This window comes from Galeopterus variegatus, unplaced genomic scaffold (genome assembly GCF_000696425.1).
Source record: "Galeopterus variegatus unplaced genomic scaffold, G_variegatus-3.0.2 Scaffold728, whole genome shotgun sequence".
In the NCBI taxonomy this organism is placed as follows: domain Eukaryota; kingdom Metazoa; phylum Chordata; class Mammalia; order Dermoptera; family Cynocephalidae; genus Galeopterus; species Galeopterus variegatus.
The window spans coordinates 355,147-376,043 of NW_007726839.1; the positions used below are offsets into that span (position 1 = coordinate 355,147).

The following is a 20,897-nucleotide window of genomic DNA, read 5'->3' on the forward strand; positions in this document are numbered from 1 at the left end:
TTGCGGTCCTCTGTCCAGTGGGGTGTGTTTCCCCAGGTGGTCTCTGACTTTGGCCATGACTATGTTTCTGGTAATATTCTGGAAGTTATACTAATCTTCTCTGTTTTACAAGTTGTTTCTGGGGAGCTTTTTAGATGCACTATTCATGGGAGAATTTAGTATAACATTTTAATCAGAGCACTGGCCTTCCAGTCAGATTGCCCAGTTTTGAATCCTGGTTCTAATGTTCGCTGGCTATTTGACCTTGGTCAAGTTATTTCGCTTTAAGCCTCAGTTTCCCTATTTGTAAAATACAGAATAATTTCCATGTGTTAACTCAGTTGATCCTCATAGTAACGCCATGAAATACATGCTGTTATCTTCATTGTATAGATAAGAAAATTGATGCACACAGAGTTTCTTAACTTGCTCCTGGTTACACTAGTCAGGGGTGCAGTGGGGGACTGGAACCCAGGCATCCAGGCTGGCTCTGGGGCTGTGTGCTAACCTCTCTGCCCTGCCATGTGCAGCTGTGCAGATGTTTAAGAACTTGTAAAGGGACAGGTAATTAATTGTAGGAAAGTGAGATCTCTACAGTTGTTTCGACCCATCCCTTTCCTCCCTCTCCTTTTCTTTTTCATGAAACATTATCACAAAAAGGCAATGTTACAAGCTGTCTGCATAAAAGTGTTTTTCTTTTGTTTCTTTCAAGGAAAATAATTCAGGCTTCTCTGTGTTAAATGTCGTGGCTTAGTTACGTAGTAATTTTCCCTTCAAATATCTAACCACTGTTATCACCGTTTGTGCTTTCTTTCCTTTTCTGCTTGTCTGTCCTTGTCCCTGGTTCTCTAGGTGGCAGTGGGAGACATTGTGAAGGTCATCAACGGGCAGTATCTTCCAGCAGACATGGTCCTGCTCTCCACCAGGTCAGGTGTGCCCATGGGCACGTTTTTTGAAGTAAATGTTAAGAGCAATGCCATGTTACGTGGTGACTGCAGGAATGTCGAGCCACCTTTCCTGCAAGTCGCCACCTCCTCTCTCTCCCGTTCACCGTCGCTCCCCAGTTGCTGCTCCTGCCTCGACACTGAGTTTTCTTTCTTCCATTTGTTCCTTTGTCCTTTTTCTGACTTTTCTGTGTATTGCCTCCCTTTTCGTCTCCTGGCTGTTCTGGTGTACTCCTTATTTAAGAGGGACACCGATTCAAGAGCAGTGGAGTGGTTTGTTCAGTAATATCGAAGATGCAGCACACTGAGATCTCAGACCAGTTTCCCGAAGGGTCTGGCCAGCAGTCCGTCCTGCAGACCCACACCGCCCTCGAGTAGGGGTCAGAGTGCTGCTGCCCGAGGGTGTGCTGTGAGTGTAGACGGGGCCTGCGGTGGTGTTTGCTCTTCATGCTTCCAGGGTTTGCTCCTTTTCTGTCTGAGGATTGTTGCCGTGTTCTCCAGGTAGTTCTGCACTGGAAAGGTGCCGTCACTCAGTGGTGTACATAGAGGACAACACAGCCCCGGGCTTTTCCTTGGCTTGATGCACATAAGTATATAGCAAAGAAGGAAAACCAGAATTAGGATAGGAGCACACTTCTCTTCTTGAGTTCAGGATTAAGTTAGATGACGTTAAGACTGTAACGTCCTGTGTTCCTGTGCTGTTGAGAATGATAGATAGTGTTTGTGTTTTGTGTGATTGCGGACAGTGTTTCTTGTATTGGATCTGATCACTCATTAGATTTTATGCCTTAGCATTAATTTTCTACTCAAGATAAAAGATTTGAAAGTAGGAACCCAGGCCTGTGGAGGGGATGGCACCGTGAGCGTGGAGCAGGGTTCATGTTTGTCCCTACTGATGGGTAACCGGAAAACCTCTTGGAAACATTAGAATATTGATCACTTGCTAGTTTGGGGGATGAGTGTTGGCTGTGACCCTTAGAACACTTGGTTTTAAAATGGGATTGCTTGTGTGAGCTGACATCATGTTTTTTTGGATGCTCGCTTTTGGTGCTGGGTGTGTACTTTGTGCCGAGCTGCCTGCTGAGAACATTGTCCTGCTTCACCTTCCCAACAGCCCTTGATGTCCTTCCCCATCACAGGACAGTCCATTCCCTTGATCACTCACTGTGCCAGCTGACCTAAACCCAAAGGTTAGGAGCAGGAGTACAGTACTTGTTATGCTTGTTTCTATTCTTTGAGGTTTCTGTCCTTAAAATTAGGTGTTTTAATTAAAAAGTTGCCTTTTGACATAGTAACAACTGTAGGGAAGCAAAGGCTTGCCACGCCCTCGATCCTTCAGCTCCTCTGGCTGTGATTTTACTCAAAAGTAGAGTTAGTACTGCCATGCCCGGGGTGGTGCTTTGGGTCGGGGCGGGGGGGGGCCCGGCCTCAGATGTGAAGCTCCCCCAGCCCGGGGGCAGTGGTGGGGCCTTAGCTGCAGCACCACGTGCTTCACATGACCTGCCCTGCCCTCCCTTCCTCCTCGGTCATCCTTAGCTGCAGCACTGCGTGCTTCCGACCTGCCCTGCCCTCCCTTCATCCTCAGTCATCCTGTCTGCTCGAGGCCAAATAGTCATCATGTGGGGCCTACAAGGGCGGACCATGTGGGCAAACAACCCCATATTGCTGTGGAGCCCCGAAGACGAGTGCGTGTCCTTTCTCATCCATTACTCCTGCTGACGAGGTCGTTTATAACAATTCATTTTGAAGGGCTGATCAGCAGACAGTTTCAGTAGTAGAGATTGCATGAGCTGCGAGCTTATGCAGAGGACCTTACTAAACTTGCCTTTTTTCCCCCCCTCCTCAGTGAACCTCAGGCAATGTGTTATGTCGAAACAGCTAATCTAGACGGGGAGACAAACCTGAAAATCCGGCAGGTAAGGTCGACCTTTTGTGACTATGTTTTTGTGGAGGCCCAAATTGCAACGATGGTCTCCATATGTACCAGTCAGTGTCTTTTCTAGAGTGATGGCTTCACCCTGAAGGAAGCTGTGGGAACAAACATGCCTTTTATTATGAAGGGAACTTGCTGAGCATGAAAAGAGAGCTAGAAAAAGTGGACCTGGTGGCACTGCGGGTCACGAGAACCCTGAGCCCTCGCTTGCGTCGTGCTGAGCTCCCTGCCTGTGACACTGGAGAGAGGGATGTCTGGAGCTGCTGGGTGGCGGGGACGGCAGCCACGGTGTGCACGAGGAATAGATGGGCTCTGGTCACCTCTGTTTACAGCATTGCTGTAATTGACATTCTAATTCTAGAGCGTGGCATATTACAAAATTTCCATGCCTTACATAAAGCTATTATTACCATATATTTTAACTCTAGAGTGAAGAATAGTCTTTAATATATTAAAATTTTAAGCATTTTGAAACTTAAAATTTTCTGCTGTACAAAGCTGATTCATTAATTCTGTCCACATATCTTTTTTTTCTACTGAAGATATTTGCTTTAGTTAATTTTTTTCTGTTTAAGGAAGAGTTAACTTACACTAGATAGTATAAAATATTAACGTGATATTTTTTATGACCAGTGTTAGAGTACAGCTAATAGATTACACTTTCTATAATGTGTTTGAGTATTTAATTATTATTTAATCATGGATGTTTTCAACACTGGTGGAATTTCATTGAATTCTTTTGCCACTTTTGCATTAGATCATTGTGGCAAAAGCTGCTAGTAAAGTCTGCCTTGAGGGGGCTGATAGTTTGATTTATTTTTAGATCCCCCAAATTATTGCTTGGTAGGTGACTCATTTCTTTTTGACTAGTGATGGGGATGCTGAATATTGTCCTTAAACACAGAAGACTGTGTTCAATTTTCTCTTTTGGTTTAATGTTGTAGGGTCTGAGTCTCACCGCTGACATGCAAACAAGGGAGGTATTGATGAAGTTATCTGGAATTATAGAATGTGAAGGGCCCAATCGCCACCTCTATGACTTCACTGGAAACTTGCACTTAGATGGGAAAAGGTATCACTTTTCCTTTTCTTTCTTTCTTTTTTTTTTTTTTTTTAGTGTGAACAAGAATTTCTGGAGCTTTGAAAAATATGTTTGTTTTCTAGTTTCCTAATATTTTAAAATAGTTGGATTTCTTCATGTTTAGCTTAGCAATGAGCTTTTCTTGAAGCACCTTTCAATCAATTTAAAACTTCCTTAAATTCAAGGAGAGAACTGATTTTGGACAGGAAAGGAGCCTGAGGGCCTCAGATGACGTTCACAGGACATGGCCTCTTCCTCTTTTGCCTGTAACCTGCCAGGCAGGAGAAATGGTTTGAGCCATACGAAATTGTCCAGAATAGCAGAGAAGTGGTGTCGGAGGTCTATACAAGCTAATGCACTTGTTAGAGAAATGAATAATTCTTTTGCTAGCATTCTTCTAAGTAGCGTTAGTGTGTCCTTAGAAAGCTGAATGAAGCCAACAATTACCCTTTCTCCAGAATATTCTGTGCCCTGTTGTCTGTATTCTGTTGTCTTTGTCCTCTTGGTGTTTGCTTTGTTTTTTTGAGTCATCTTTTGTCACCGTGTTGGCATGCAGGTGCTATCTTTGACCCATCTTTTATCTGCAGGCCTCTGACCAATGCCTCCCACAGCCTGTGGGGCCGTCGTTTATATTTGGAACAGACCCCAGGCTTGGAAGGACCCAAACATGGGAATCAACTCAGAATCCACTAAGTGTGGCTGCACATCTAGCCACTCTACTCGCTCTCACTTTGAATTTCTAAGTATCACTGAGGTCTTTATAATCGTTTGTCATCCTTGACAAATTTGATATGATAGGTTTACTGGTTATTTTTCTTTTTCTTATAATAGTCTATAAAATAAACTGGGTTTCCCGAATGAATAAGCTTCTGGTTGTTATTTTAGCAATTTCCCTTTTGAGTGTTGAGTTTCATAACAGGATTGTAAGAAACATAATTTCCTCTTAACATTTTATAGGAAAAAAACACCCTTTTTCTGCAGGGATGAATGAATAAAATAAACCTTTTCTGTGGGTCATTTTTTTGGGGTAGATTAAGGCAAGGGAAACTTGTATCGCTCCTGTTTCTCAGCAAAATAGTTCGAATTTGACTAAAGGAAACATTTGATTTATTGTGAGTTTTTGTTTAAGGGGAAAGCTCATGCTCACCGTCAGCCTATCATTAAATGTAAATGTTGTTTCTTGTTTTCAGCCCTGTTGCCCTTGGGCCTGACCAGATCTTACTAAGAGGTACACAGCTTAGAAATACTCAGTGGGTCTTTGGCATAGTTGTTTATACTGGACACGACACCAAACTCATGCAGGTAAAACATTTTCTATGCTGGAAAACAATACTGATTTTAGTCTTTTTAAAAATTTATTCTGTTTTTATTAAGTAGAGGGCGGAAAATGCAGATTTCGCATTTAGGAAACTCAAATTCCTCTGTGAACCTAAATTTGGAAAAGAAGTGCTATTTTTTAGTTCCTCAGGTAGTTTCTTCTGGATTTCTTTTATCTTATTGGATATTTGTTACCTCTTGCCTGAAATATAAATGCTCTTTGTTTTCTAGATTTAGGGGGACAATCAGTTTTATTTTGTCTTCTGGACTTAAGGGAGGGATTCGTTCTGAATTTTTAAATTTCTCTCTTTACATGTCCTTTTCACTCCATTAATTAGAATTTTACAGTAAATTTTCTTATTTAACTGAATTCTAGACAATTTAAAATCAATTATTTTTGAACTAATACTTGTTCTTTATATACCAAAGAAAAAATATTAAGTTAAAATGGTTTTGCTGTTTTTTTCTGTTAATGTTTTCTAAAAGTTATTGTTTGTGAGTTTACAACCCGTGTTTATAGTATGACATGTTTTGCCAGACAGATTTTGAAATTCTACATAAATCAATGTCCCTGTGTGCCATTTCTTACATTTCTTTGATATCACTGGGCATCTTATTTTGCTAATGGTTGCTATTAATGACAATTGGCTCGTCGGCTTTTTTGTATAACTTCTAAGGCACACATTTGGCTATATCTCTTAATTTAAAAATATTTGGTGACGGGCCGGCCCGGTGGCGCACTGCTACAGTGCGCCGCTTGGGAGTGTGGTGGCGCTCCCGCCGAGGGTTCGGATCCCACATACAGACCGGTTCCCACTCACTGGCTGGGCGAGGTGCGGGTGCAACACTGAGGGTTGCAATCCCGTTGCCGGTCCCGGTCCGGTACGGGCGCGACACTGAGGGTTGCGATCCGTTGCCAGACACGAAAAAAGTGGAGAGATAATTATTGTAATGTGTCATTACCAAGTGCTGTGGGTGTCCGTAGAAGGGCCTTCCAATCCAGGTTTGGCAGTGCCAGTTGACTGGACACTGAGAACCGTCCCTGGGCAGAAGCACATTTTTAGATATTGAGCTGGAGAAGGGAGACTGCTGTGTTGATCCACTCTTTGAGGTCAAATGTTAGTAGGAAGAAAGAGTTAAATATTAGAGCAGATGAAGTGATAGGGCCCTTGGGCTACACCAGCTAGTTAATGCAGTGAAGACACGGAAGGGTTGTTGAGAGACTCACTGAAGTGGAAGGGGATTATCAAGTTGCTGAGTGACAGGCTGATCAGTTTGTTGGATACTAGTCTTTGAGTTTCTGGGGCAGAGGGTTTATAGCATGGTGAGACCTGGAAGTAGGAAGCTGAAGGTTGTTGAAGGCCATTAGTGCTAAGAAGGAAGGAACTGAGAGACGAAGGCATTTGATGGGTTGCTGCTGTGATTTTGAAGATAGGATCATGGCAAGGTGGGGCAGAGAGGAAATACCCGGAGCCAGTTGTCACATCTTCAGCGAGTGAGGGGTCCGTGGACTGGCTGTGGGGGAGGGGCAGAAGGTCGGGTAGCTAAATGGTATGAATTTCATCAGCGAATCTTTTAACATGGCATTGGAGGAATGAAGGTTCAGAAGCATCACCAGGTAGGTGCCAATGGATGCAAGTCTTTGTGGGAGCACCGACTTGGAAATGGGGCTGATTAGAATGCTTCAGGTTTATTGTTTGTGAGCAGCCTGCATGCAAAGACTACCTGGATCAATGGTTTAGTGCTCTGCCACCTAGCGAGCAGCCACCACCTTCCGTGGTCTGGTGCCAGTAGCCACTGCCGAATGCCTTTGGAGCTCCACGAACCACCGATCGTACCTTGTTTGCTGTGATGACGTGACAGAGAGATCAGGGCTAGCTAGCTCACATTTGGGCAGGCCCCCAAGACCAGTTTCAAGATTGAGCCTATTTAATCACTCTCCAGGATTCTTTCTACACTGTTTTTTCAGGGTGTAATATTGTTTTTCTAAGTCATACGTTGGTAATATAACGTTGTAGCTAAGGTATAAGAGTGAATTTATACTTTAACACTCCCATCCTCTCTTCAGTGAGCAAGGTGCACTAAGTGACCTCGTGAAGTTGGCATCCCGTGAGTGTGAGGCACTTTTCTTTGTCCCAAGACATGACAAGGCTTATTGAAATCGACTGCTCCAGTACAGAATGATGGAAAACTCCAGAAACATCTGTGCTAGACTAGCTGGGCCACTAGGGCTGAAAGAACAAGTGGAAATCAGGAGCTTTCAAAAGGAATGTAACACAGCACACACAGCCACAGGCCATCCTGTCGGTGAAACAGCGTTTCCAGCTGTGCTTGTGCTGCTGGACAGACCAGAGAGAGGAAGCGCCATTGCTTGGGGCTCTCCTTCTACCTTTCCAGTTTTTTTTTTTTTTTTAAAACTCTCCCCTCAACTACCCTTCAAGGTTCCCTCAGTTCATACTTAGTGTAGTTACGTGTAGAGATGTTTCAATCTGTGATTTCTGTTGGTTGATTTAATGGGAGAGAGATTATCACATTTATTATAGCAAACATTAATTACAACAAATCATGCATTATTCTAAGTGATTCATATATATTATATATAAGTCCTTTATTCCTCACAATGGCTCTGTCAAGAAGATACTATTATTGTTCTCATTTTATAGATGAGGAAAGTGAGGGACAGAGTGTCTAAGAAACCTCAGGTTACAAACCGAATAAGAGATGGGGCTGGTGTTCAGACATAGGCAGTCAAGGTCCAGAGTAAGTGCTCTAACCATGTGCTTTCTCAGGAGGGAATAAGATGTGTAAGATTCAGTCCAATTTCAGCTTTTTCAAAATCTGCATTTTGACCTGTTTCTATTCATAACTCTGTTATACCAAAGTAGCAGTGGTCTCTAAGAATGTTATAGAAGAACTTACAATGTTAGTAGAAATTTAAGATGAAAAGCTCATCATTGCAAATAGAAATGTTCAGGGGATGGCCTTCCACAAAGTGCACATGTTGAAGCCTGAAGTTCTGGGGTTCTTACTCTTGTGTTGGATGAAAGATAAATTTTCCTAACCTTGTTAACTGGCCGGAATTTAACCACTGGAAAAGATCAGAAGTCAGTGACTAATGGGGTCATAGAAATGATGTTTATTGTATTTTTTTCTCCCTTCAGTAAATGTTTATTAGAAATGATAAGATCATCTTTAGTTTTTAAAATATTAGGATAAACCATCTCGTAACTGGCTGCTGGCTCTTGCCATGAGACCAGATGTGGCTGTGTTGTTCCAGTTGACCTTTATATGGAATTTGATTGATGATAAGTTGGCCTTTACTAATGGATTTCCATTTGGATTCTAGAGGAGTTTTTTTTTTTTAAGTTTGTAAAAGATGAATAATTTGGAGAACTAAAGTGAAAAANCAGATGAAGTGATAGGGCCCTTGGGCTACACCAGCTAGTTAATGCAGTGAAGACACGGAAGGGTTGTTGAGAGACTCACTGAAGTGGAAGGGGATTATCAAGTTGCTGAGTGACAGGCTGATCAGTTTGTTGGATACTAGTCTTTGAGTTTCTGGGGCAGAGGGTTTATAGCATGGTGAGACCTGGAAGTAGGAAGCTGAAGGTTGTTGAAGGCCATTAGTGCTAAGAAGGAAGGAACTGAGAGACGAAGGCATTTGATGGGTTGCTGCTGTGATTTTGAAGATAGGATCATGGCAAGGTGGGGCAGAGAGGAAATACCCGGAGCCAGTTGTCACATCTTCAGCGAGTGAGGGGTCCGTGGACTGGCTGTGGGGGAGGGGCAGAAGGTCGGGTAGCTAAATGGTATGAATTTCATCAGCGAATCTTTTAACATGGCATTGGAGGAATGAAGGTTCAGAAGCATCACCAGGTAGGTGCCAATGGATGCAAGTCTTTGTGGGAGCACCGACTTGGAAATGGGGCTGGAGGGCTTTAGGAAAGGCATGTCCTCAGCTGGGTGAGGCAAGGAGCAGGAGAGCCTATGACAGAGGGGAGGGCATAGGGAAGCTTAGGTCCTGGAAGGGTAGGGCCTGAGGCACAGGGGAATGTGGCAGGGTTGTGTGTTGGGGTGAGGGCAAGGAGGGCTCCGTGGCAGTTAGAAAAGTGAATAGTTCGTGAATGTGAGAGGATCAGGATTACTCAGCGTATCTTAGATGTACGTCATCTGTCCCTCCTGCCAGGTCCTTATGCATTCGTAGGTGCTGATTAGAATGCTTCAGGTTTATTGTTTGTGAGCAGCCTGCATGCAAAGACTACCTGGATCAATGGTTTAGTGCTCTGCCACCTAGCGAGCAGCCACCACCTTCCGTGGTCTGGTGCCAGTAGCCACTGCCGAATGCCTTTGGAGCTCCACGAACCACCGATCGTACCTTGTTTGCTGTGATGACGTGACAGAGAGATCAGGGCTAGCTAGCTCACATTTGGGCAGGCCCCCAAGACCAGTTTCAAGATTGAGCCTATTTAATCACTCTCCAGGATTCTTTCTACACTGTTTTTTCAGGGTGTAATATTGTTTTTCTAAGTCATACGTTGGTAATATAACGTTGTAGCTAAGGTATAAGAGTGAATTTATACTTTAACACTCCCATCCTCTCTTCAGTGAGCAAGGTGCACTAAGTGACCTCGTGAAGTTGGCATCCCGTGAGTGTGAGGCACTTTTCTTTGTCCCAAGACATGACAAGGCTTATTGAAATCGACTGCTCCAGTACAGAATGATGGAAAACTCCAGAAACATCTGTGCTAGACTAGCTGGGCCACTAGGGCTGAAAGAACAAGTGGAAATCAGGAGCTTTCAAAAGGAATGTAACACAGCACACACAGCCACAGGCCATCCTGTCGGTGAAACAGCGTTTCCAGCTGTGCGTGCTGCTGGACCGACCGGAGAGAGGAAGCGCCATTGCTTGGGGCTCTCCTTCTACCTTTCCAGTTTTTTTTTTTTTTTAAAACTCTCCCCTCAACTACCCTTCAAGGTTCCCTCAGTTCATACTTAGTGTAGTTACGTGTAGAGATGTTTCAATCTGTGATTTCTGTTGGTTGATTTAATGGGAGAGAGATTATCACATTTATTATAGCAAACATTAATTACAACAAATCATGCATTATTCTAAGTGATTCATATATATTATATATAAGTCCTTTATTCCTCACAATGGCTCTGTCAAGAAGATAGTAGTATTGTTCTCATTTTATAGATGAGGAAAGTGAGGGACAGAGTGTCTAAGAAACCTCAGGTTACAAACCGAATAAGAGACGGGGCTGGTGTTCAGACATAGGCAGTCAAGCTCCAGAGTAAGTGCTCTAACCATGTGCTTTCTCAGGAGGGAATAAGATGTGTAAGATTCAGTCCAATTTCAGCTTTTTCAAAATCTGCATTTTGACCTGTTTCTATTCATAACTCTGTTATACCAAAGTAGCAGTGGTCTCTAAGAATGTTATAGAAGAACTTACAATGTTAGTAGAAATTTAAGATGAAAAGCTCATCATTGCAAATAGAAATGTTCAGGGGATGGCCTTCCACAAAGTGCACATGTTGAAGCCTGAAGTTCTGGGGTTCTTACTCTTGTGTTGGATGAAAGATAAATTTTCCTAACCTTGTTAACTGGCCGGAATTTAACCACTGGAAAAGATCAGAAGTCAGTGACTAATGGGGTCATAGAAATGATGTTTATTGTATTTTTTTCTCCCTTCAGTAAATGTTTATTAGAAATGATAAGATCATCTTTAGTTTTTAAAATATTAGGATAAACCATCTCGTAACTGGCTGCTGGCTCTTGCCATGAGACCAGATGTGGCTGTGTTGTTCCAGTTGACCTTTATATGGAATTTGATTGATGATAAGTTGGCCTTTACTAATGGATTTCCATTTGGATTCTAGAGGAGTTTTTTTTTTTTAAGTTTGTAAAAGATGAATAATTTGGAGAACTAAAGTGAAAAAAGAAAAAGATTGAAGGAGAATGCTGCTGTGTTGTTTAGATTATGTAAGGGACTTAGCTTTTCAGAATCACCAATATGACAATTCCCTAACTCCCCCACCCCCAAAGGTGATAGTGGTATTTCTGGGTTTGGTGGTAGAATCCAGATAACAATTTCAGTGGTGTTGTGGTGTGAGCTTCTCTGTGGAGCTTGGGAGTGAGTTACCCCCTATTTTCATCACCATTTCATATCATATTGGGACTTTATTTGTATTCTTATTTTTAGAGATATTTTCATCTTAGCTCCTTTAGTGATCAGATGAATTGAGTACTGGCTTAAGTTTGGCACAAGGCACCATTCTTATGGTCACTTAGTGCCTTACAGGCTTTCAGATCGCTTGATCTGGGCAAATCAGTGTCGCCTCTGGCGAGCCAGGACCATGATTCGTGGAAGGAGCCCTGCGGACAGAAGCTCTGTGCCCGTCTCTCCCTGTCCAGTTCTGGCTTCTGATTTAATCCAGGAGTTATCTCCCTCCAGGAATGGCTTATTGTAATTAATTCCCACTTGGATTTCGTCTCCTCAGCGTCTCCTTCAGCCACCACTGTCTTACTGTGTTTGTTCCTATGGCTCCTGTAACAAATCTCCACGGTCTTAGTGGCTTAAAACAAGACCAAGTTATTATGTTGCAGTCTGTAGGGCAGAAGTCTGGTGTGGGTCTCACTGGACTAATGCTCGAGATGCTGGCCGTCCTGGTCCACAGGCTTGGGGGGTCTGGCCCTCGCTGTTTCCGGCTGCTGGGGCTGCCTGCACTTCTGGGCTCCTGCTGCCCTTCCTGCATCTTGCATCTTCAGAGCCACCAACGTGGCATCTCTCTGATCATCCCTATGTAGTCACCTCTCTCTCTGACCACAATCAGGAAAGGCTCTCCCTTTTGAGAACCCTTGTGACGAGATTGGGACCACTTGAGCAATCTAGGATAATCTCCCCATCTCAAAATCCTTAATTTAACCACATCTGCAAAATCCCTTTTGAAATATAAAATAGCACATATCGTATTATATATAATTCATATATATTTGCTATATAGAATAATATATATATGTGGGGTCCAGGGATTAAGATGTGGGCAGCATTGGGAGGCTGTTATTTTGCCCACCACAGCTACCTTCAGAAATTTTTTAATAAAACGACTTCAGGTGCGTAAGTGTCTTGCTCAAACAGCTTTCTTGGTTTTTCCACTGCTGAGAGGATCCAGGTGCAAATATTCCACCTGAAATGCAGTGATCCTTGCATCTGGCTTCAGCAAATCTTTCTGCCTCCCAGCACTGGCCTGGGCTGTGGCTGGGCGGGTGCCCAGCAGCAGGGAGAAAGCAGATGCTGAGCCCGCGGAACGCTGCCATCCTCCTTCCGTTTGCTTACTGTCTTCGTTCTGCATCTGATTTAGGATACTGTTCAGGTTTTTCCAGTCCCTGGGCCCTTCCTGACTTTTCCTGCTCATCTCTTGTCCACAGTTCTCCAAGAGAACTTTTTGTCCATCCATTTATTTGGATACCTATTAACATTCTGTTTTGCATTATTGGTGTGTATGTGTTTGTGTACGTCTTCTTTCTCAAATTTTGGGCTACTGGAGGGAAAATGTGCACTTTACAAATCTATTCTGTTTTGCATTATTGGTGTGTACGTCTTCTTTCTCAAATTTTGGGCTACTGGAGGGAAAATGTGCACTTTACAAATCTCTTTATATTTATTGGACAGCTGTGTTACCACTTGGAAGATTCTCTCTAGATTTTTATGGTATAGAATCTCTAAGTTTCTCTTGAATTAGCAGTGTTCTGAGTTCTTTGAAACTGTACTTAAACTTTTTTAGAACCTATTATGTTCTAACATAATGAGAGTGTCTAATTTTATGCTAAGATATAATCATAAGTACAGAATGAATCATATAGTGTTAGAATATGTTCTTTAAACTGGTAGAGTGTGTCTTCTTAAAATTAGTTGTTGATTCAGGAATGTAGTACACTTTTTAATTTCATTGGTTATTTGGCAAAAAAAAAAAAGTCTTTTACATTTTAGTTGTTGAGTTTGGTTGCCTTTTTTCTGTTTGTCCCCACCCCTTGCCCCCACATCTCTTCTGTAATCCTTACTGACTTTAAATTCTCTCATGCAGAATTCAACAAAAGCACCTCTCAAAAGGTCAAATGTTGAGAAAGTGACCAATGTGCAGATCCTGGTGTTGTTTGGCATCCTCTTGGTCATGGCCCTGGTGAGCTCGGTGGGGGCCCTGTACTGGAACGGGTCTCAAGGTGGAAAGAACTGGTACATCAAGAAGATGGGTGAGTGCTGGGTGGGTTGCTGGTCGAAGCAGGACAAAAGCATTCTTGGGAATTCCCTCCACGCATGGTTTATGTGTGGGGGCCATGCTGTCCTCTGTTCCCTTTGTCTTCTAGACATCATGCCAGCCTTTGAGGGAGAACTCAAAGATTAGGAATCATGTGATGACGTGAAGTGGGCACATTTGGGGATTGTTTTGTACTCAGACGATTATTTTTTAACTATTTTTTAAGGTATTTTCTTAGTGGTTGCTCTAGAGATTACAATATATGTCTTAATTTACTCTGATAAATTAATGCTGACTGATTAAGTTAGTATTAATATTTCAGATTAATATTATATTATCAGATATTTCAGATTAATACTAACTTAGTTCCAGCAAAATACAGAAGCTTCACTCTGTATACCTCCGTTTCCTCTCCTGCTTTGTGCTATTATTGTCTTGTATATTACTTTTATCAATGTTATCAACCCAGCAATAGAGTGTTAAAGATATTGCTTTATATAGTCTTATGTCTCTTAAAGAACCTAAAAGAAAAGAGAAAAAATATATTAATAGAGCCGTTTTATATTAACTAACTTATGTATTATTTTCAGTGCTCTTTGTTTCTTCCTGTCGATTTGAATTGCCACCGGTACCATTTCATGCTTTATGTGTCTTCATTCTCTCCTGACTCCTTTGTACTGTCATACGTGGTACCTCTGTATATAAGTCCAACAGTGCAATTTTATAATAAACTTCTTGCAGTTGCTTTTTGTCCATCAAGAAGACAGGATAAAACTCTATGTAGTTATACTGTATTTTATAAGTACTATTTTATAAGAATAATTTGTATATAATTATTTTTACTCATGCCCTTTCTTTATGTGGGTTTTAATTATTTTCTGGTGTCACTTCTTTAATCCTGGAGAACATCCTTTAGTATTTCTTGTAAGAGAGATCAGCTAGCAACGAATTATCTCAGTTTTTATCTTAGAAAGTCTTAATTTATCCTTTGTTTTTGAAGGATAGTTTTGCTGGATATAGAATTCTCTTAGAGTCCATGGTTGGCATTTTTTTTCTTTCAGTACTCCAAGTATGACATCCCACTGCCTTCTGGCCTCCATTGTACCTGTGAGAGGTCTTAATCTTATTGTGTGTCTCTTGTATGTGAATCTTTTTTTATTTTAATTGCTGCTTTCAAGATTTTGTCTTTAGTTTTCAACAGTTTTGTATTTATTCTGTTTGGAGTTTGTTGACCTTCTTGGATGTGTAGATTAATATTTTTCATCTAATTTAGAATGTTTTCAGCTATTATTCAAATATTATTTCTGTCACATTCTCACTCTTCTTTCCTTCTGGTGCTTCCATTATGTGTATGTTGGTATTCTTGATGTGTCCTACAGATCTTCGAGGCTCTGTTAATTTTTCTTTATTTCTTTTTATTTTTCAGATTGAGTAATCTCTATTAATCTCTTTTAAAGTTTACTTATTCTCTTTTCTGTCAGCTCTCTTCTACTATTGAGTCCCACTAGTGACTTTTTCATTTCACTTATTGTACATTTCATCTTCAGAATTTCCATTTGGTTCTTTTTTAAAAAAACTTCTCTTTATTGATATTCTCTATTTCAGCAGTCATTGCCATCATACTTTCCTTTAATTCTTCATTTTCTTTCAGTTCTTTGAGTACTGTATATTTATAATAGCTGCTTTGAAGTCTTTGCTTTGTCCATCATCTGGGGCCTCTCAAAGGCAGTTTCTGTTGCTCAGAATTTTTTTTTTTAATGTCTCACATTTTTTGTTGTTGTTGAAAATTGGATATTTTAGATAGTACACTATAGCAACTGTGGATTCTGATTTCCTCTGCCTTCCAAAGCTTATTTTGCTATTTTTCTTGTTTATTTGTTTAGTGACTTGCTTGGATTAATTCTGTAAAGTCTGTTTTCTCCTGCAGTTTCTCCATCAGTGGTCATTCCTCTCGTTTTTAAGTCTGGATTCTCAAGGGTTACCTCTGTGTCAGCATAGCTTAGAGATCAGCCAGTGACTGGTCAAGGGTTGTTCTTAAATCCCTTGAGACAAAAAGGATTCCACTCTATGGTGTTTGATCTGTAAGTGGCTTGGGAAATGCCTTTAATGTTTGGGTAGTTTAAAGTCTGCCTCAAATTCAGTCAGGGACTAGTAGCTCCCAAGTACACCCTCTGGTCTCTCCTGTGAAGGCACAGCTGTGCATGTAGACAAGATCTTCTTGACCTCCAGGAAGAAATGTGATTTTTAACAATGCTTCTTTCTTTTTTTTTTTTTTTTGGTTGCTAGCTGGTACAGGGATGGACCTTAGTGTTATCAGCACCATGCTCTGACAAGCTGAGCAACTGAGCTACTAGCCAGCCCCAAACAATGCTTCTTTGGCCCTGTGTTTCCATGGATATTTCTGTTAAATTTCTAGCTGGCCTGATATTTTGTTTGACCCTAGGAGTATTGTGGAGATATTTGCCTTCCCTGATTATTAACCACTGGGATCTCTTTTGTTTTTGACAGTGCCCTTGGTGTGGCCTTTTTAATATTCTGCTGCAAATAATGTTGGTTCCAGAGTGTTCTGTTACTGGGGACAAGTGTGGAAGCCCTGGGCTGCCTCCCCCTGCCTGAACAGATGGCAAGAGCATGCCACAAATGCCATTTCTGTGCAGGTGGTCCACCACAGTCACTGCCACAGCTGCTGCTGCAGGAAGGATGACTCATTGCCACAGTAGCAGCCAGGGCCATCCTGAAGGCAGCCTGCCACAAACTCAACTGCATTGACACAAGGAGAGTCACCAGCAGAGCCTGCAAATAGAGGAGGAAGTCTTTCTCCTCAAAGCCCACTCTAGAGTAATAGAAGAATCAGCTGCTCTACCAGCTAACCAGACATCAACATAGAGATACTAGAAACACAGTTAAATGAGAAAATATGACACCACCGAAGGAATACAGGAATTCCCAAGTATCAGACCACATAGAGCAGGAAACCCTTAAAATAACTGAAAAGGAATTACGAGCAATGATCTTAAGAAAACTCAGAGATAAGAGAAGACTCAGAGAACACAATGAAATGAGAAAAAGTATACAGGATATGAAGGAGGAAATTTACAAAGAGATTAATATCTTAAAAAAACATAACAGAACTCTTGGAACTGAAGGATATATTCAGTGAGATAAAAAACACAACTGAGAGCTTAAGCGGCAGATTAGAGCAAACAGAAGAAAGAATTTCAGATCTCAAAGAGTCTTTTCGAAATATCCCAGGTAGACATGAAAAAGGAAAAAAAGAATAAAAAAATGAAGAAAACCTAAGAGAGCTAGCAGGCTACCCTGAGTGCACAAACATTCAAATCATGGGTATTACAGAGAGGAGGAGAAAGAAAAAGGCATTTAAAACCTGTTCAATGAAATAATAACAGAAACCTCCCAGGTGTAGGGAGAGACATGGACCTTCAGATCCAGGAGGCACAAAGATCCCCAAGCAGATTCAATCCAAAAAGATCCAGTCCAAGACACATTATAGTCAAGCTGGTAAAGCTCAAAGATAAAGAGAGAATTTTAAAAGCAGCAAGAGAAAAACATCAAGTCACCTGTAAGGGAGCCCCCATCAGACTAACAGCAGACTGGTCAACTGAAACTCTACAGGCCAGAAGAAAGTGGGATGATATATTCAAAATACTAAAAGAAAAGAACTGCCAGCCAAGAGTACTATACCCAGCAAAGCTATCCTTCAGAAATGAAGGATAAATAGTATATTTTCCAGACAAACAAATGCTGTAGGAGTTTACCACCACATGACCAGCCCTGTGAGAAATTCTCAAGGGAGTCCTCCATCTGGAATCTGAAAAATGATAATCACTATCATGAATACACAAGAAAGAACAAAACCCACTGGTAAAACAAAAATGCAAATGAGAAAGAGAAAGAAACTAAATCTTACCACCTCAAAAAACCAACAGACATTGAAGACGAATAATAAAAGGGGAAGAAAGGAAAAAAAGATATTTAAAACATCTAAACAAAAAGCAATAAAATGCCAGGAGTAAGACAATACCTCTTGATAACAACTCCAAGTGTGAATGGATTAAACTCCCCATTCAGAAGACACAGACGGACTGATTAGATTAAAAAGCTAGACCCAACTTTTTGCTGTCTTCAGGAGATTCACCTTACCTGTAAAGACACACACAGACTTAAGAGTGAAAAGATGGAAAAATATATACCGTGCAAGTGGAAACCCAAAATGAGCAGGAGTAGCTATTCTTCTATTGGATAAAATACACTTTAAACCAAAAACCATAAAAAGAGACAAGGCCACTATATAATGATAAAGAGATCTATCCAGCAAGAAGACAGATACATAATAATAATCACAAATATGTATGCATCCAACACCAGAACACCCAGATATATAAAGCAAACACTATTAGACTTAAAGAAAGAGATAGACTCCAATATGATAATAGTTGGGAACCTGAACACCCCTCTGTCAGCATTGGACAAATCATGTAAGCAGCAAATCAACAGAGAAAGACCAATTTAAACTTTACCTTAGACCAACGGGGCTTGGCAGATATCTACAGAACATTTCATCTAAGTATAGAATATACATTCTTCTCATGAGCATATGGAACATCCTCCAGGATAGACCACATCGTAGGGCACAAATCAAGTCAGCAAATTTAAAAAAATTAATCATTTCAAATATCTTTTCAGACCACAATGGATTAAAGCTGAAAGCCAATAACAAGCAAAACTCTGGAAACTGTACAAATATGTGGAAATTAAACAACAGGCTCCTGAGTGACTTATGGGTCCAAGAAGAAATTAAACAGGAAATCAAAAAAATTCAAAAAATTTCTTGAAACTAATGAAAATAAAGACACACCATACCAAAACCTGTGGGATGCTGCAAAAGCAGTACTAAGAGGGAAGTTTATTGCAGTAAATGGTTACATCAAAAGAATAGAAAGACTTCAAACAAACAACCCAACACTTTACCTCAACGAACTAGAAAACAAGAGCAATCCAATCCTAAATGTAGTACATGGAATGAGATCCTTCACATCAGAAGAGAACTAAATGAAAGAGACCCCCAAAATGATAAAAAAGATCAGTGAAACAAAAAGTTGTTGTTTTTGAGAAAAAGACAAACCATTAGCTAGGGGAGAAACGCAAATAGCAAAAATCAGAAATGGAAAAGGAGACATTACAACTGATACTACAGAAATATGAAGAATTATTAGAGACTATTATAAACAACTATATGCCAACAAATATGAAAACCTGGAAGAAATGGATAAATATCTTTACACATACAAACTACCAAGATTGAACCAAAAAGAAACAGAAAATCTGAACAGACCAATACAAGCAATGAGATTCAAGCAGTAATCAGCAGTCTCTTCAAACTCTTCCAAACAATTGAAACAGAGGTCATCCTCCCAAACTCATTCTATGAGGTGAGCATCACCCTGATACCAAAACCAGACAAAGATACAACAAAAAAAGAAAACTACAGACCAGTATCTTTGATGAATACAGATGCAAAAATCCTCAACAAAATATTAGTAATCAGAATACAGCAACACATCAAAAAATTATACATCATGATCAAGTGTGATTTATCCCAGAAATGCAAGGATGTTTCAACATACATCAATAAATGTGATACACCACATCAAGAAAAACCATATGATTATTTCAATAGATGCAGAAAAAGCATTTGACAAAATTTAACATCCTTCATAATAGATTTTCTCTCAGTAAATTAGGTATAGAAGGAAACTACCTCGACACAATAAAAGCCATCTACAGCAGATCAATCACCAATATCATCCTGAATGGGGAAAACTTAGATTTTCTCTCAGTAAATTAGGTATAGAAGGAAACTACCTCAACACAATAAAAGCCATCTACAGCAGATCAATCACCAATATCATCCTGAATGGGGAAAACTTAAGAACAGGAAGAAGACAAGGATGCCCACTCTCACCACTCCTATTTAACCTAATATTGGAAGTACCAGCCAGGGTAGTCAGGCAAGAGAAGAAAATAAAGGGCATCCAGATTGGAAAAGATGAAGTCAAATTGTCTCTGCAGATGACAGGATCATATATATAGAAAAACCTAAAGACTCTACGAAAGACCTCTTGGAGCTGATAATTTCAGTAATGTTGCAGGATATAAAATCAACACCCCCAAACCAGTGGCATTTTTATACTCCAATAACAAACTAGCAGCAGAAGAAATCAAGAAAGCAAGCCCATTTACAATAGTTGCCAAAAAAAATATCTAGGAATCAATTTAACCAAGGAGGTGAAAAATCTGTACAGTGAGAACCACAAAACACTACTGAAAGTAATCAAATAGGATACAAAAATGTGAAGAGATATTCCATGCTCTTGGATTGGAAGAATTAACATTGTGAAAATGTCCATACTGCCCAAAGCTATCTACACATTCATTGCAGTCCTCATCAAAATACCAATGATGTTCTTCACAGAAATAGAAAAACAATCTTAACATTCATATGGAACAACAAAAGACCACTAATAGCCAAAGCAATCCTGAGCAAAAAATAAATAAATAAATAAATAAAAATAAAGCCAGAGGCATACTACTATCTGACTTCAAATTATTCTACAAAGCTATAGTAACCAAAACAGAATGGTCTTGGCATAAAAACAGACACTTGGACCAATGGAACAAAACAGAGAACCTGGAAATCAACCCACATGCTTATAGGTAATTGATCTTTGACAAAAACAACAAGAACATACACTGGGGAGAAGACTGTCTCCCAAAGGAATGTAAATCATGGTGTCAAAGTGATACCTGCACTCCCATGTTCATCACAGCTCTATTTATAATAGCCAGATATGGAACCAACGTAAATGTCTACTGATGGATTACTGGATATGGAAAATGTGATACATATATACAATGGAATACTACTGTGCCATAAAAAAGAATGAAATTCTGCCTTTTGCAACAACATGAATGAACTTGGATAAAATTATGTTAAGTGAAATAAGCCAGAAGGAGAAATTCTGCATGTCCTCACTTATAAGTGGGTGCTAAAAAAGAAGGAAAAAAAAGAATAAAAGAAAGCCCGCAATAAAACTTTCAGAAGGAGAGAACAAATCTATGGCTACTAGAGGTGGGAAAGGGGGAGGAGGTGTGGGGTTAGGGAGAACTTGGGTAAGGGACACCAAGAATAATTATGATTTGCAATAATGAACGTGCCAATATTGATTTGATTATCACATATTGTATAGATAACAGTAGTACAATAGTGGTGGTCAACACTGTACCCCCCAAATAAATATGATCAATTATGCTTCAATAAAAATAAATAATGTCAGTTCCCTCAGGCTGTTCCTGTCCTGACAGCCTG

The 20,897-nt window shown here is 40.4% G+C and overlaps 1 protein-coding gene across 1 annotated transcript in view; it reads left to right on the forward strand.

Annotated features, from left to right (window-relative positions):
• The first annotated feature begins 835 nt into the window (after positions 1 to 835).
• Positions 836 to 20,897, forward strand: part of LOC103589795 (probable phospholipid-transporting ATPase IB) — a 164,853-nt gene continuing 144,791 nt past the window's right edge. The window contains exons 1-5 of the mRNA XM_008571840.1: positions 836 to 905; positions 2,770 to 2,839; positions 3,801 to 3,928; positions 5,128 to 5,239; positions 13,340 to 13,505. Coding sequence (XP_008570062.1) covers positions 886 to 905; positions 2,770 to 2,839; positions 3,801 to 3,928; positions 5,128 to 5,239; positions 13,340 to 13,505 — 496 coding nt within the window. The 5' untranslated portion in view covers positions 836 to 885. The remainder of the gene's footprint in view (positions 906 to 2,769; positions 2,840 to 3,800; positions 3,929 to 5,127; positions 5,240 to 13,339; positions 13,506 to 20,897) is intronic.